This window comes from Oncorhynchus mykiss, chromosome 19 (assembly GCF_013265735.2).
Source record: "Oncorhynchus mykiss isolate Arlee chromosome 19, USDA_OmykA_1.1, whole genome shotgun sequence".
Lineage (NCBI taxonomy): Eukaryota > Metazoa > Chordata > Actinopteri > Salmoniformes > Salmonidae > Oncorhynchus > Oncorhynchus mykiss.
In genome coordinates this window covers 42,862,356-42,877,671 of record NC_048583.1, presented here as the reverse complement: position 1 = coordinate 42,877,671, position 15,316 = coordinate 42,862,356, and the positions used below count along the sequence as shown (strand labels likewise).

The window sequence follows — 15,316 nt, the reverse complement described above, 5'->3', positions numbered from 1 at the left end:
AGGGGGTGCAGAGAGCTATGTGGGGAACGCTTTGAGCCAAGTCTCTATGTTGTATAATCAATAGGTATAAAAATAAATGGCTTGACTGTTATTCTCTCCCTGCTACCCCTCTCTAATAAAATCCTAGTAATGCATATTTCATTTACTTTTATACTTATTGATTGCCTGTAGTCCAGTTAGTAAATCACGCGGTTATCGATCCCTCAATCGTACCTCTGTCGGATAGAACATAACCAGCCATTTGCGCCCCTTATAAAGAGCTCAGACATTAAACTCTCCACAGTAAATCTTTGCAAACTAAGTTTTTAATTCAAAAATCGATCCGAGCTTCAACGTCACATTATGTCTTGAGGCACACCCGCAGTATTAAAAGTAATACCCTGATGCATTATGGTCTTAATGCATGGAGGTCCATCCTTCCATCTCTCCCCTCATTACAAGGAGCCCTGATCGGGCAGGCGCTCTGGGGCCTAGACTGAAGCCTGGAGGGAGAGATCCTGTGGAGGGTGGCTGCCTGCCTGGCCCCTCCCCTTCTGCTGCTCCAGGATCCAGGCTCCAGGCTGAGGAGCAGGGAACACTCAGGGGCCACAGGGAGCCCACAGAGACACCGAGCCACATGCTAATCAAACAGTAGAATACCATCAGCTGGCTCATTAGGCTAAATGAGACAACTCGTTTAAAAAATGGAACCAAAAGGCCTCTGGCAACAGGCTTGTTATGCATGCCTTGTAGCTGTTTCAGTAACTCACTGCTGGATAACACAGCTAAAATTGAACATAAAGGTGTAATCAATTGGAAATTGGTTTGCAATAGAGTTGGCCTTAAGATGTGCTCAAGAGAAGCAGTTAACAGATACAACATACAATACATGAGATTGATCTTCTTGCAAGATTTACATGGCAACATTACAAAATAAGTAGCAAAAAAGGGTTATTTCCTTGCACATGGGAACATTTAACATTTGAATGTAATGTAATGGTAAACTAGAAAGAAAGAAAAGTCAAAGAACTGGGGATTGAAAATGTATCTACAGTTAAGAATAGCAGAGCTGTATTAAGCAATGGAAAAATAACCAAATATCCAATAAAGCAGATGAACAACAACTACCTTTTCCAAAGACATGTCGAGGACATTCAAGAAAATGTCTGAGCAGTAGATTTTACAGGTCATATGAGTCATACAAAGACAGTCCTAAATGCAGCGTGGTCCCTTAGGCAAGGAATAAAACAACAGTGACACAGGGTCAATTGTAATTCGGGCGCACACATTCAAAAGCAGATATATCAATTAAAAATAATACATCAAAAGAAGCGAGAGGAGCAGCAGTAACAAAATGGCCATCTATTTTCATTAGGCTACATGGCGCCTCAGGTGTGAGCAGGATCACAAGATGAATAGAGGTATTCAAATGAATCAGAAAGGATTAGGGTCTCCTGGGAAGCCGATCAATAGCCCCAAATCAATAATCAATAGGCCACTCACACCAATATACTTACTGCTGACACCGAGATCTCACAATTAAAATCAAAACTGGGAGAGGAATGGCGTAAGACTATGATTTATCTTGCGGCGCAAATGTCATTTAGAAATAAATAAGTCAATATATATAACCTGAGTGTGGCCCGGCACAGGTGGGAGGCAGTTATGCATTTTAACATGGCCACCATCCCAGAGTCTCAGATTTAAGTTCCACTGTGCATAGTGCCCATTCACACGACCAAACAGTACAAGGACACATAACATGGAACCACATAGAGCCTTTTAGCACTTCATATCAAATCCCTGATTGTTGCCATCAACTCTCCCTAAACAGGAGATGACAGGTTTTATTAATCCAGCATCATTTCAACCTCTGCAAGGTACAAGATTAATGTTTATACTTTCCTTACAGAACAAAACACTTTTCTTTCAAGGGTATTTTGAAACAAAGAAAACATATAGACACATGAGAGCTCATTGATAAAAATGGATCATTCAAAAATCTAAATAAACATACTGAAGGCAATTGTTACATGTGTTACATAATACAGTTACTGACTCTGAGTATCGATGCTCTCTGCTAGAGAGACACAGCACTATATATCTCCACCCTTTTAGTACCAATGCTGATGCACTATATAAGAATATTGATGACGTTTATGTAAGTGAATGTGTGTGTGCCTGCATGCATCTGCATTGGTAAGCGTGTGTAATGTATGTGCTGGGTGACTTGGTTAGGGGTGTGGACAGGGGGTAAGTCTGGACAGTTTGGGGGCCGGAGAGCAGTAGGACAGAGACGCCGTCTCACCGGAGGATGGATTTGAGCAGCTTGGGGAGATGGATTCAGGCTTGTGCCATCCGACGGGACACATCAGAAGCACCACTCGTCAATCCCCCTCTCTCCCTCGTTCATTTGGGAGTATGATTTATACTTTTTGAAGTGAAGGGTCTTCAATCCCTCTATAAAGGAATTAAGAGGGTTCCCCTGAGACTGCATTTAAATGAGAGCATGCCAGGGATATGAGGGCTTTTTAATAGATAGAAATTAGTATTCACAATGCCTCAAACTGGAATCTGAAGGAACCTTTCAGGTGGAGAAGAAAGGACCAGTTAAGAAAAGAAAGCTCTAAGAAGTTTAGCCTTTTCATAGCAGTCGTGTTTTTGCCCCTCATCAAGGAATGGTGGAGGGCTTTCTGAACTAGCCCAGGAGAGAGAGAGAGAGAGAGAGGGCTTGAAACAGAATGAAAAATGCTCTGTAAATAGGCACTGTGGAACTGGAAACAATATAAGGAAGAGTCCCAGGCTGAGGGCTGTTCAGCTCCTCAACAATCCCCATGCAGATCCAACCGTACAGGAACTGACTTGGATGCTTTGAGAAAAACTCTTTAGAAAAACTTCTGCATTTATTTATATTTTTTTGCATTCTCAGAAACACTGGAATTCAAAGATTCTACATGAATATATTCTATGTTTGAGAAAGACAACCTTGGAAAATACAGCAGTTATTATTCATTGGAGTCGTATATCCAACTGCAGAGATGTCTGTAGTATAAACGCAGGTCAAGCTTGCCCCATATACCTGACTGTGCTAGCTAGTCTTCCACAGGAGGCTGTGATGGGGACGTGGCTAATATCACAAAAGTTAATAAGTGTTTCTACAGCCTTACCCATGTCCTCATCCTAACATGACCTTCTCTGTGGGACCATTCCCTCTCATGCACTAAAGACCAGGAGAGCCCACACCAACAGCAACAAAGCAGAACGCACAACTTTACGCTGCTTGATGTGATGTGATCTACATGAACACCCGAGTCTGGAGGTCATAAGGTCTCGCTTTGAGATTCTGTCTCTGAGGAGTTGGTCAATGTTCTAAACCTCACAGACATTGAACACACGTCTCTTGAGGTACAAACTTTGATGTAGCATGCATTGGTTATAACAAAATCTGTGTTTAGTGACTGGTTCATTTAGGAGAGTTAACCATGTCTGTCAATATATTGAGCTTCAGAAGGGAATGGGCTCAATGGCTCCAATTGGCCCAGAAGAGGCGGAGTCTAACCATGCCGCCAATAATGAGTGCTGTGCGGTGCTCCTAACTGGTTTTGCAGATGGAAGAGGAGCATCTCCGATGGGAGCTGTCTGGCACCATGTCAATGGGATAAACAGGTAACGGTCACAGAGGGCTGAACCAGAACACATTTAGAAGGTGTTCATCCAGACCTACCAAAATAGGGCTAGATAGCCAAAATGTCTTATTCAATAGTCAACACAAATATACCTGTCTCCGGTCTCTTTTTCCAATGGAAGGCAGCCAATGGTAGAGGTCCTGAGATAAATACTTAATTCTCTCCACAGACACTGATATACTGTTGTCCTGCAACACACACATTTTTTTTGTATAACGTACACTGAGTGTACAAAACATTAGGAACACCTTCCTAATATTGAGCTGCACCCGCTTTTGCCCTCAGAACAGCCTCTACAAGGTGTCAAAAGCATTCCAAAGGGATGCTGGTCCATGTTGACTCCAATGTTGACTCCAGTTATGTCAAGTTGGCTTGATGTCCTTTGGGTGGTGTACCATTCTTGATACACAGCAGCATTTCAGTTCTTGACACACTCAAACCGGTGCGCCTGGCACCTACTACCGTACCCCGTTCAAAGGTACTTCAATCTTTTTTCTTGCCCACTCACCCTCTGAATGGCACACATACACAATCCAACACTTAAAAATCCTTATTTAACCTGTTTCCTCCCCTTCATATACACTGATTAAAGTTGATTTAACATATGACATCAGTAAGGGATCATAGCTTTCACCTGGTCAGCATATGTCAAATCAAATCAAATCATATTTATTTATATAGCCCTTCGTGCATCAGCTGATATCTCAAAGTGCAGTACAGAAACCCCAAACAGCAAGCAATGCAGGTGTAGAAGCACGGTGGCTAGGAAAAACTCCCTAGAAAGGCCAAAACCTAGGAAGAAGCCTAGAGAGGAACCAGGCTATGTGGGGTGGCCAGTCCTCTTCTGGCTGTGCCGGGTGGAGATTATAGCAGAACATGGCCAAGATGTTCAAATGTTCATAAATGACCAGCATGGTCCAATAATAATAAGGCAGAACAGTTGAAACTGGAGCAGCAGCACGGCCAGGTGGACTGGGCACAGCAAGGAGTCATCATGTCAGGTAGTCCTGAGGCATGGTCCTAGGGCTCAGGTCCTCCGAGAGAGAGAAAGAAAGAGAGAAAGAGAGAATTAGAGAGTGCACACTTAAATTCACATAGGACACCGAATAGGACAGGAGAAGTACTCCAGATATAACAAACTGACCCTAGCCCCCCGACACATAAACTACTGCAGCATAAATGCAGCATAAATACTGTCATGGAAAGATGTTTTTGTACACTCAGTGTATGTATAACATAACTTGTTAGATACCAGCATTGAAAGCCTGGTAGCCATTCATGTGGAAAAAGATTGTGTCGATAGTGTGCCACTCTGCCATCACCTTCCTGGGCAGCCTCCTCCGGCCTTTCCTGATGCAGAACAGGAGAGCCTGGAGAGATACATGTGGAAATGCATAGTATTTTGTATTAGTTATCAAAATCAAGACCATCACATCTCTTAGTGGGCTGTGCAGGCTGTAGGAAGGTGGGTGGAGCTAAGTCTGATGCCTCTAGGACAGGAGGTGTGTCTGGGTCCCAGCTGGGCAGCAGGCTGGGAACGCCCATCCCCATCCCCCTTCTCCACTCTCCCCCTCAAAGAACCAGTCACTCTGCTCATCATCACCTACAGCACAGGCAGGAAATACAAAACTGTTAGTCACAATGTATACATAATTCCGTAACAATTGAATAGGATTCTGTATTACACATTTTGTTTGATTGTTCAGAAAAGTGTTCACGGATGGCCTGCACCAATTTATAATTTAGTGATGTACAATTAACCATGGTATGAAGTACTGTCTGCATGAGGGCCTATTTCCTAATTGTCCTCCATCATTCCTCTCTCTATTTGTTGACAGACTCTCCACCAACACCACACCACACACACAGCAGACAGACAGACAGTAGACCACCCTGGTCCCCAGACACTGCTCTCTCCACAGACCTGTCAGTCAGCGGGGCGCACGCAGGGGGCATGCCTCTCACAGTCAAGGTGTAGTGACAACTGTTAAATCAGGGGCTACCTCGCCCCACCACGGCTAATGAGATTAGCAGAGGCTTCAGCGCTCATTAACACGACATGACAACGCCTTATTAGAGCCGCCTGGGTGCCTGGCAACCAGCCTATTGTATCGGAACTTCCTTCTGTCTAGTCGCAGGATTCTGTTACACGCACAAAGAGCAAAGGCATACTGTATCTCCATCCTTTTAACCAACTGGTAATGCTAGAATTAAAAGGCTTATTACATGCTTTTTGTTTGCATTTTACTACATTACTGTAGTTGTATTTAATTTAATTTGCACATACATACCTGTTATGTACACTGAGAGTACCAAACCTTAAGAACACCTGCTCTTTCCATGACACAGACTGACCAGGTGAAAGCTATGATCCTTATTGATGTCACTTGTTAAATCCACTTCAAGTCAGTGAAGATGAAGGGGAGGAGACAGGTTAAATAAGGACTGAGCATTGAGACAAAAGATTTAAGTTCCTTTGAACGGGGTACGGTAGTAGGTGCCAGGCACACCAGTTTATGTCAAGAACTGCAACAGTTTCCCGTGTGTATCAAGAATGGCCCACCAACCAAAGGACATCCAGCCAACTTGACACAACTGTGGGAAGCATTGGAGTCAACATGGGCCAGCATCCCTGTGGAACGCTTTCGACACCTTGTAGAGTCTATGCCCTGACAAATTGAGGCTGTTCTGAGGGGAAAAGAGGTACTCCATGTAAATGCCACAGAATAATAATATTACATGAATACATTGTCTAGGCCAGAATCACTGCAAAAGAGGAAGAATAATATCATTGTCAGTATGCATTTCATGTTGAAATTAGAAAGCAGTCTTTATGTAGCGACAATACTCATGTGTAACAAGACAAATGATTTACGTTGTGATGAATCATTTCAAAATTAACATTCAATAACCAAATAAAATAATTCCCTAGCTAGGTCGACAAAAATATAAAATGACACAAAAAGACAAGAGGAGCTCTCCCCACTGGGCTCTCCCCACTGGGCTCTCCCCACTGGGCTCTCCCCACTGGGCTCTCCCCACAAGGCATGGAGAAGGACTGATCGAAACCACTGAGTGACATGCACAATCTAATTGAATATCCTCCGCTGTCAGCTCCAATCTAATCTGTGCTGCGTTCTGGAGGATGACATGAGCGTGGCAGATTCCCCTGCCTTCCCCTCCGTCTGTGAACAGGACCTGCGGACAACAACTGGCCAGCATTTGCTGTGAAGGCTGCTCCAGCCCAGGCTACTCTATGGCTGGCCCTCTCCATGCCCCCGGCGGCCCCCGTGTCATCCCTACACCCCCCTCAGCCACGGGCCCCTACCCCGGGTCTCTATGCCTCTGTCACACCTCTGCCACGGGCCCCTACCCTGGGTCTCTATGCCTCTGTCACACCTCTGCCACCTTGGGCTGAGAGATAGAGCCACCAAGGTCACACATGACTAAAAGCTCCATAGATCTATTTGTTTTACACCAATTTTTTTTTACAAGAATCGTCTTAATGAAGTGGACATTGATGCAGTTCATGTAGAACTGTGTTCTATTTGACAAAAGGTGAATTTTAAGAATTAATATCTCTGTATTGTGCTAAAATGACATATTTTGTTTTTTAGATCCTTAGATTTAAACTGCCATGGATGGAATAAAGTCACTGATTTTGAAATGTCTTAAATTATCTCACAGCATGCCAAGTGGCAATTGTAACACAAACGTCCAAGCTCCGTCCTTTGAGGCTTTTTGTCCATTGGGTCAGAGGAAGTCTGACGGTCTTGTTTGCGTTGCATTTTGCTTTGTGGTGATCAGCGTTGACCTTGGTGACGAGGGAGAGAGACCGGCGGGGTCAGATACATGCTGGTATGGTTCTTTGCCATATTGCACAGGCGTGGCGGTGACTGCAGGCTCATACTAGGCTGCTGCCAGATGGTCAGCACCATCTCCCCACACACCCAAAAAGCAGATGTGAGAGGGACCAGGCCTCTCCAGGGAATGTGGAAGTCGTTTGGCCTAACCAAGCATTCCTGGACCATCCCTCCCTCCCTCCCCACCCCCTTCCCCAGACCCTGGTTCCCCAGGCCTCTCCTCAGCTGTCCTCCACCTCTGGACACACGGCTGAGCATCTGGAGCACACTGCTTTCTGTTCAACAGCAGTAGAGGGCATATCTCCTCACCATGCGTCCTCCTGGCTATGTGCAGCAGCCCCTATAAGAAGAACTAATGGCCCTTTCAGGACTATTGCTACTTATCCCGCAGCTTTTCTAGTTCTCTCTCTCTCTCTGGCTCTTTATTCAGTCTGTCCAGGATTTCCCTCTGATTTTTTTTATATTTGCGGGTTAAAATTACACATGCTTGATTTTTGTAATAATATTACTATGATTTGACTGTTTAATGCATAAATAGTGCAGTGATTGGTAAAATTTACGTAGAATTTTTGATTTTGCAAAACAAATTGGATCACAGAATCATGGAGGGACTGTCTAAAAAATAAATATTCTGCTCTTAAGGAGAATATTCTGAGTACAGTTTACATATGTATAATAGGGCCAGGAATTGCCAGGGACCTCACGATAAGATATTATCACGATATGATATAATCACGATATGTAGGTGCCGATACAATATATATTGTGATTCTCACAATTGGGATTCGATGTTCCAAACACAATGCTCACCGCATGTCTGCTGCAGAGGAACAAGAGAGCCATGAGAAAACGAGTTTTGATCAGTAATGAAAATAAAAGTGCTGAAAACAAATTGGCTCAATATTTAAAAAGAAGAGGAGAACAGGCTATAGTAATACTTTAGTATTGGTGCAGCTACAACTGACTACCCCTTGGGTTGTGCCGTGGCGGAGATCTTTGTGGGCTATCCTCGGCCTTGTCTCAGGATGGTAAGTTGGTGGTTGAAGGTATCCCTCTAGTGGTGTGGGGGCTGTGCATTGGCAAAGTGGGTGGGGTTATATCCTGCCTGTTTGGCCCTGTCCCTGGGTATCGTCGGATGGGGCCACAGTGTCTCCAGGCCTCAAGTATTTATGCTGCAGTAGTTTATGTGTCGGGGGGCTAGGGTCAGTCTGTTATATCTGTAGTATTTCCCCTGTCTTTTCCGGTGTCCTGTGTGAATTTAAGTATGCTCTCTCTAATTCTCTCTCTTTTTCCTCTCTTTCTCTTTCTCTTTCTCTCTCTCGGAGGACCTGAGCCCTAGGACCATGCCTCAGGACTACCTGGCCTGATGACTCCTTGCTGTCCCTAGTCTACCTGGCCGTGCTGCTAGTCCAGTTTCAACTGTTCTGCCTGCGCCTATGGAACCCTGACCTGTTCACCGGACGTGCTACCCATCCCAGACTTGCTGTTTTCAACTCTCTAGAGACAGCAGGAGAGGTAGAAATACTCTGAATGATCGGCTATGAAAAGCCAACTGACATTTACTCCTGAGGTGCTGACCTGTTGCACCCTCGACAACCACTGTGATTATTATTATTTGACCCTGCTGGTCATCTATGAACATTTGAACATCTTGACCATGTTCTGTTATAATCTCCGGCTATGCCGGGTGGAGCCTGGTTCCTCTCTAGGTTTCTTCCTAGTTCTTGGCTTTCTAGGGAGTTTTTCCTAGCCACCGTGCTTCTACACCTGCATTGCTTGCTGTTTGCGGTTTTAGGCTGGGTTTCTGTACAGCACTTTGTGACATCAGCTGATGTACGAAGGGCTTTATAGAAGGGCTTTTTTTATGATTGAAATTTGATTGACTAGTGTAAAAATATTGCAATATTGTAAACAATAATATAACGTTATATCGTCCAAAATAATATCTTGATATGTAACTGTGTCGATATTTCCCCCATCACTAATGTACAGTATAATCTTAATCTGGCTCCCAATACTCTCCTTAAACCTTTACACTCATGGGAATGCCTATATGTGTAACGATCGTCACATGGAATGGACCAAGGCGCAGCGTGGTATGCCTACATTCTCTTTTAATGAATGAACACTGAACAAAAAACAACAAAATCAACGAACGAAACATGACGCTATACAAATAAGGCTGACAGGCAACTAAACATAGACAAGATCCCACGAAACACAAAGGGGAAATGACTGCCTAAATATGATCCCCAATCAGAGACAACGATAAACAGTTGTCTCTGATTGGGAACCATATCAGGCCAACATAGAAATACAAATTCACCTAGATGACCCACCCAAGTCACCATCACACCCCAACCAACACAGAAAAAACAGCTTACTGTGGTCAGGGCATGACAATATGGATAGAGCTACATTTACAGAATATGAAATGCATTCCAATGCATTTACATAAGCATAGTACCAATTGAAAGGGAAAAGTTTGGAGATTATAGGAAAATTATTCGACCAATATTGAGGACACAACAGTTTACCTGACATGACTGAATCCAAAAATGAAGCTGTTGATTTTATGTGCATTTTAATTTTACTATACTTTTTGCCGCATTTGTGGATAACGAAATCTGAAAATACTCTGGATACATTCAGAAACATGATACAAATATTCTTGTAAAATGTGGGGTAGGTGCAACATAAAACAGAGAAATTACAAGGGTTCGAGTGAGATGACTAACTGGTGTCTCTAAGTGGCCACACACCTCTCCAGTGTGCACAACGAGTTGTTTTGTTTGGAACACAGCCCTGCATCCCCGCCATCACACAATTACTGTTGTTGTTTAGGCAATCAAAAAACAGACCATTTTAAATCGCAATCTGGGTCAGGTGGGCATCATTTGAAAGCGTGTTCTATTGTCAACATGACTAGCTAAATTAGAAAATACAATCTGACAGTGTTACGCTTTCACAGGTCAGTTCAGCGAAACGGATCGTAGGTGAACACAGAAAAGACTCATGCGTGCATCAGGTGCGTGTTCAGTGGTAAATCTTCTTCATGGTAGACAACCAGAGGCACATTCTGTTCAGAACAACCCAGGTTATGATGCCATGTCATCTTGTAACTGTACATCAACTGTACATCAACTGTACATCAACTGTACATCAACTGTACATACAGGCCGTACGTTTATTCCATGTGTAAGTGTGTGTATGTTATTTGTGTTGCACTGCTTTGCTTTATCTTGGCCAGGTCGCAGTTGTAAATGAGAACCTGTTCTCAACTGGCCTACCTGGTTAAATAAAGGTGAAATAAAATAAATAAAAATCAAACATAGTGGTCATAAATGTTGACACTGTATACGACAAGAGTTTTATGATATGGAAAAGTGATGTGCACATTTGGACTCTTGGCTTGCTTGTAAGACTTCAAAGCAGTATTTATTATAATCATCAACGTCTCATCTTTAAAAATACTTTGAGTCTTCTTAATTTACAGCGTTTCCCTCAATCAGAAAACAAAACATTTTCAAAAGTTGCCCAATTAGCAGGAGGGTTTAAGGCAACTTCTCAGAACGGCTGTCGTTAGTCAAAACCCATACAGCACCGCGAAGGGCAGAGCCTGAGCTCTGACGTCATTTATAGCATGTTGTTGTACAGCCACCACGTTCCAATTTAGGCTTTTATCAGTGCCCAAATATGCAATTCTCAACATGTATACGGACAGGTAGTGTAACGGGTTAATAGCAGAACATTTAGAAAAGTGCTCCTCCACAAAGAAGGTATGACTCACAGGTGGCAGCGGAAGAACAGCTTCTTCCATTTCTGAGTTGAAAACGTGTTTGCTTCCTATAGGGGGATTTGGTGCAAAGTTTGAAAAAGATCACAGGTATAAACAATGAATTAGAGCCACACATGAAGTATTTATCCATATTAAAGGTCTAACGTGATGTCGCTGGGAGCAGCCCTGAGCCAATGTGAAACCATTTCCATTAAGTGCTATCTATTTAATGACCATGAATAAGGTCATGAGGCTGCCATTTTTCTTGAGACCAGTTGGGAAACACCTCTCTCTCATCTCCCATGACCTTTGTCAGGAAAAGTTAACTAACATTTTATTCAAACTTAGTCTGTTTTACATGCAGTTACGAGAAAAGGAATCATCCCTGTGTTAGTATCAACTACAGGTAACGGTCATCAAAAACACTCACCTTCCATTTCTTCATCCCAGAGAAGTACCATCACATACATCAGGCACCATGTCACTAAATAAGTCTTCACACTGATGTTCCCTACAACCATGGTGGCACTAAATGAATACAAGGACGGTTACATGTTACAAGACATGAAAACTGCATTCCAGTGTGGAACAAAAGCTCCCTTCTTTTCCGTGAAGCAAAAACACACTATCCAATAGGATATAATCCCTGGCTCCTGGGAGAGGCAGGCTAGTTTGCTCAGAGATTACGAGTCGGCCGCCATTTATTTGAGCCTGGGTTCATTCAGCAGAGGAATAAAGAGACAAAGACAGAGGGGGGCAAAGCGCTGATAACAATGGATCTGTAGGCTCTTCAAACAAGCCACCCCAGCCCAAATCCATGCCCTCTTCCATAGGCGTCTGATTATAAGGTTATCCCACCCTCCCTGAGCTCCTGTAATTGGATTAGTCTCAGAGATTGCTGAAAATGAACTTCAGCAAATGGAATACAGCTCTAAAACAAAACTCCTCGTAGAGTTTTCAAAAAAATCCAAATGACAAAATTATGGAGTGGAGTGTGACAAATGCACGCCAATGGCTTCTGTTTCTCCGGTGACAAGGTTGTCCACCAATAGTACCACCACCACAGCTGAAGACAGTGGCTGTCTCTCTGTGTGCCTTCACCTACAGGTGAGGCCTGCTCTCTGGGCCAGACTTGGCACCAGGTGGCCATCCTGCCAGTAGGCCAATGCTACTCTAATCAAGGATGCCCAGCTGGAGCTGCCAACATCTGCTACCCATGCACTTGGTTGGCTAAAGGCAGGCTCTGGTCTGGGCACATACTGCATGAGCTGTGACCTTGAGGCAAGGGACGTTTCAGAGATCAAACACGGAATATGAAGAGGTTAATGGAACGAACAGAGAGAGACCACTGAACCCTAAAAGTTTAAAAGACACTTTAAGACACTCTAAAGTGTCTTTAACTCTAAAACATCAGATGGATCATAGCATTTCCTGATATCTAAATATGGCTGTTGTACCACTGTCAACCCTCCATTACTTGATACCATTTTTCCATCTCTTTGGGCTTCAGTAGGACTTAACCCATAGATTGTTCAGTCCTCAGTACAGAGCGGCAGTCTACTGAGCAGCAATCAGCAGTGTGCTGTTGTGTAAGTGAGAAATGATTGACAGTGTGCCACAGTGTTCCCATTTATTTCTTCTTCTGAGCTGTTTTCTGTCAGAACTGTTATTGATTTTTCCATAAAGTAAGAAAACAAGTACCATTAAGAGGTCAGCACAAATTAAACCAGAAGATGTAAAGCCCTCTGTATCCCTATTATTGGTTACCACAGACGTCTTCTCCCTATTTTTTTTTATAGCCAACAGATAATGAGATCATCAAGGGGAATACCCAGTGGAGGCAGGTGTCTAGCAGTGGGATGGACATGGGAGGAAAGAGACCAACCAGATTTACACACAGGCAGCACCATGCACTGATATGGGACCAGCCTATTGCGCCATGGTCCTACTTTCTATTTTCATACTAATGTAGTATACTGATACTGATGATTGCCTCTGTGTTGATGGTATCAGATGTCAGGCTTGATCATTTATGTAAAAATGTTGACCTCTGGCTGAAGCCTACAGTGGCCAGGCAGGACTGTATAAGCCTATTTAGTAATCCCATTATTATAATTAATATGACAGCATGGTAATTGATTGGTTCCAATGTCACTTATAGAAGGTTGTATATCTCATTTTGAACAAATAAATGCATTGGAATGCAGTCAGTTGAACTCAGGGCAACTATAACTTCAATTATCAAGAATAAGATAGAAATTAATTTTGAAACCAATCAATACCTCACCAAGTGACATTCATTTGTGACAATATTTCTCCCAACAAAGTAATGAGCTGAGTGATGCCTTGCGGCCAAAGAATGAGTGACCCCTCCCGACTGATCACCTCAGAAAGAGAGAGAGGAGATGAGCAGGAGAGGGGAATGTCATTCATTTTTTATTTGAATACTTGAAGGTGCAGAAGCATCAATGTGATACACTTTTTGTTTTAGATGGGGCCACATTGAATATTGACAACTAGATGAAGACAGGCAGTATAGATCATTTTAAATGTCGCTGTGTTTAATTGCCTCTGTCAGATAGTAGTTATGCCCATGACTTTTATATTACGGGCCAAACTGCTTCAGTAACTTCACCACATAAAGGGTAAATTTAAGGGTGATTTGCAGTTTGACTTGGTCTGTGTCAACAAAGGCTAACAATAACATATTTTACAATGGATATGTTGTAAATATTGCAAAGGTTGCAAATATGATGTAATATTTAGGAATTGCTCAATGAAACCTCTTCATGTAAAAAGTAAGACTATTTCAGTATCCTAAAATATTCTATCCTATAGGATGTTAAATGATTGTTTTGCCCAAATAGATATTTTCTCACACACAAATAAAATGAAAGTGATGTTTAGGTATATGCATAATGTTTAGAACATTACCCTTCAGACATGTTCTCATCACAAGCCTCTCATTGCTCTCGGACCAGTGGGATCTTATCCGTCCAGCACTCCTCTACCCTGAGACCCACTGCATCAGCCTCCCACTCCCACTCCCACCCAGCCTCCAGACCCTTCGTCAGCCTGGACAGACATTTATTTTTTGGATGACTTGTGGTTCCCACTCCACTCGCTATCCACTCCTGACACCGTCAACTTCTGCTGCAGGCTGACCGTCACGTCTGAGGTCATGCGTTTGACCATCCGCCTCCTCTTAAAATGGCCGTTCCAGGGTGTTCTCTGTGAAGGAGTCCTACTCAGGCCATGAGTGGTTGGTTTGGTTTTGATGGCCTCAGCCTCACTGAGGCAGCAGCCATGCTCCATGGGGTGGAGGGGGGAGTCACAGCGGTGTTTCCATCCCCGACGTCGGAGGATCTACCTGCGCTGCTACAGAAGGGCTCAGAACCATCTCCTCCCAGAGCTCCTCTGCTCTGGGAGGAGAGCTTGGAGCTTGGCCTGCTCTGAGGTCTGCTCCAGGGCTGACACCAGGTCATGCACCAGCTCATCCATCATGCTGCTGGGGGAGAGGGAGAGAGGAATACAGGTAAGCTGGTGGATTACAGCTCCAGTATTTATGTCAATAGCACATGAATATGATGAGTATGGTGTAAGTTGATACTAGCTTATAGGTGTGTCTAGGATAGGAGGACAGTGTAAGCTGCTGGTGTAAACTACAACAATCAGCATCCTCAGATGTTAAAGCAGAATGCAGATGACTATGAAGGTGTTTTGTTCAACTAACATAACAATGATTTGGACCCATTTTAAATGCACAACAATTGTGTTAGTCTTAATATATCTTTCATAGACCCTTCATAAGGCCAAGGTGGTTGCTTCACATCTTATATAGCATGGACTATAGCATGGACTACAGGAAAAGGAGGACCGAGCACACCCCCGTTCTCATCGACGGGGCTGTTGTGGAGCAGGTTGAGAGCTTCAAGATCCTTGGTGTCCACGTCACCAACACACTATCATGGTCCAAACACACCAAGACAGTCGTGAAGAGGGCACGACAA

The 15,316-nt window shown here is 43.5% G+C and overlaps 1 protein-coding gene across 1 annotated transcript; it reads right to left on the bottom strand.

The window, feature by feature from the left end:
- Window positions 1–329: 329 nt before the first annotated feature.
- LOC110498356 (G patch domain-containing protein 2-like) lies at window positions 330–15,020 on the bottom strand. Its single transcript, XM_036953822.1, is given in 4 exon segments — window positions 330–3,662; window positions 14,410–14,516; window positions 14,518–14,572; window positions 14,704–15,020. Coding segments are annotated over 4 exon segments (360 nt in total). The 5' UTR covers window positions 14,811–15,020; the 3' UTR covers window positions 330–3,571.
- Between the last annotated feature and the right edge of the window lie 296 nt (window positions 15,021–15,316).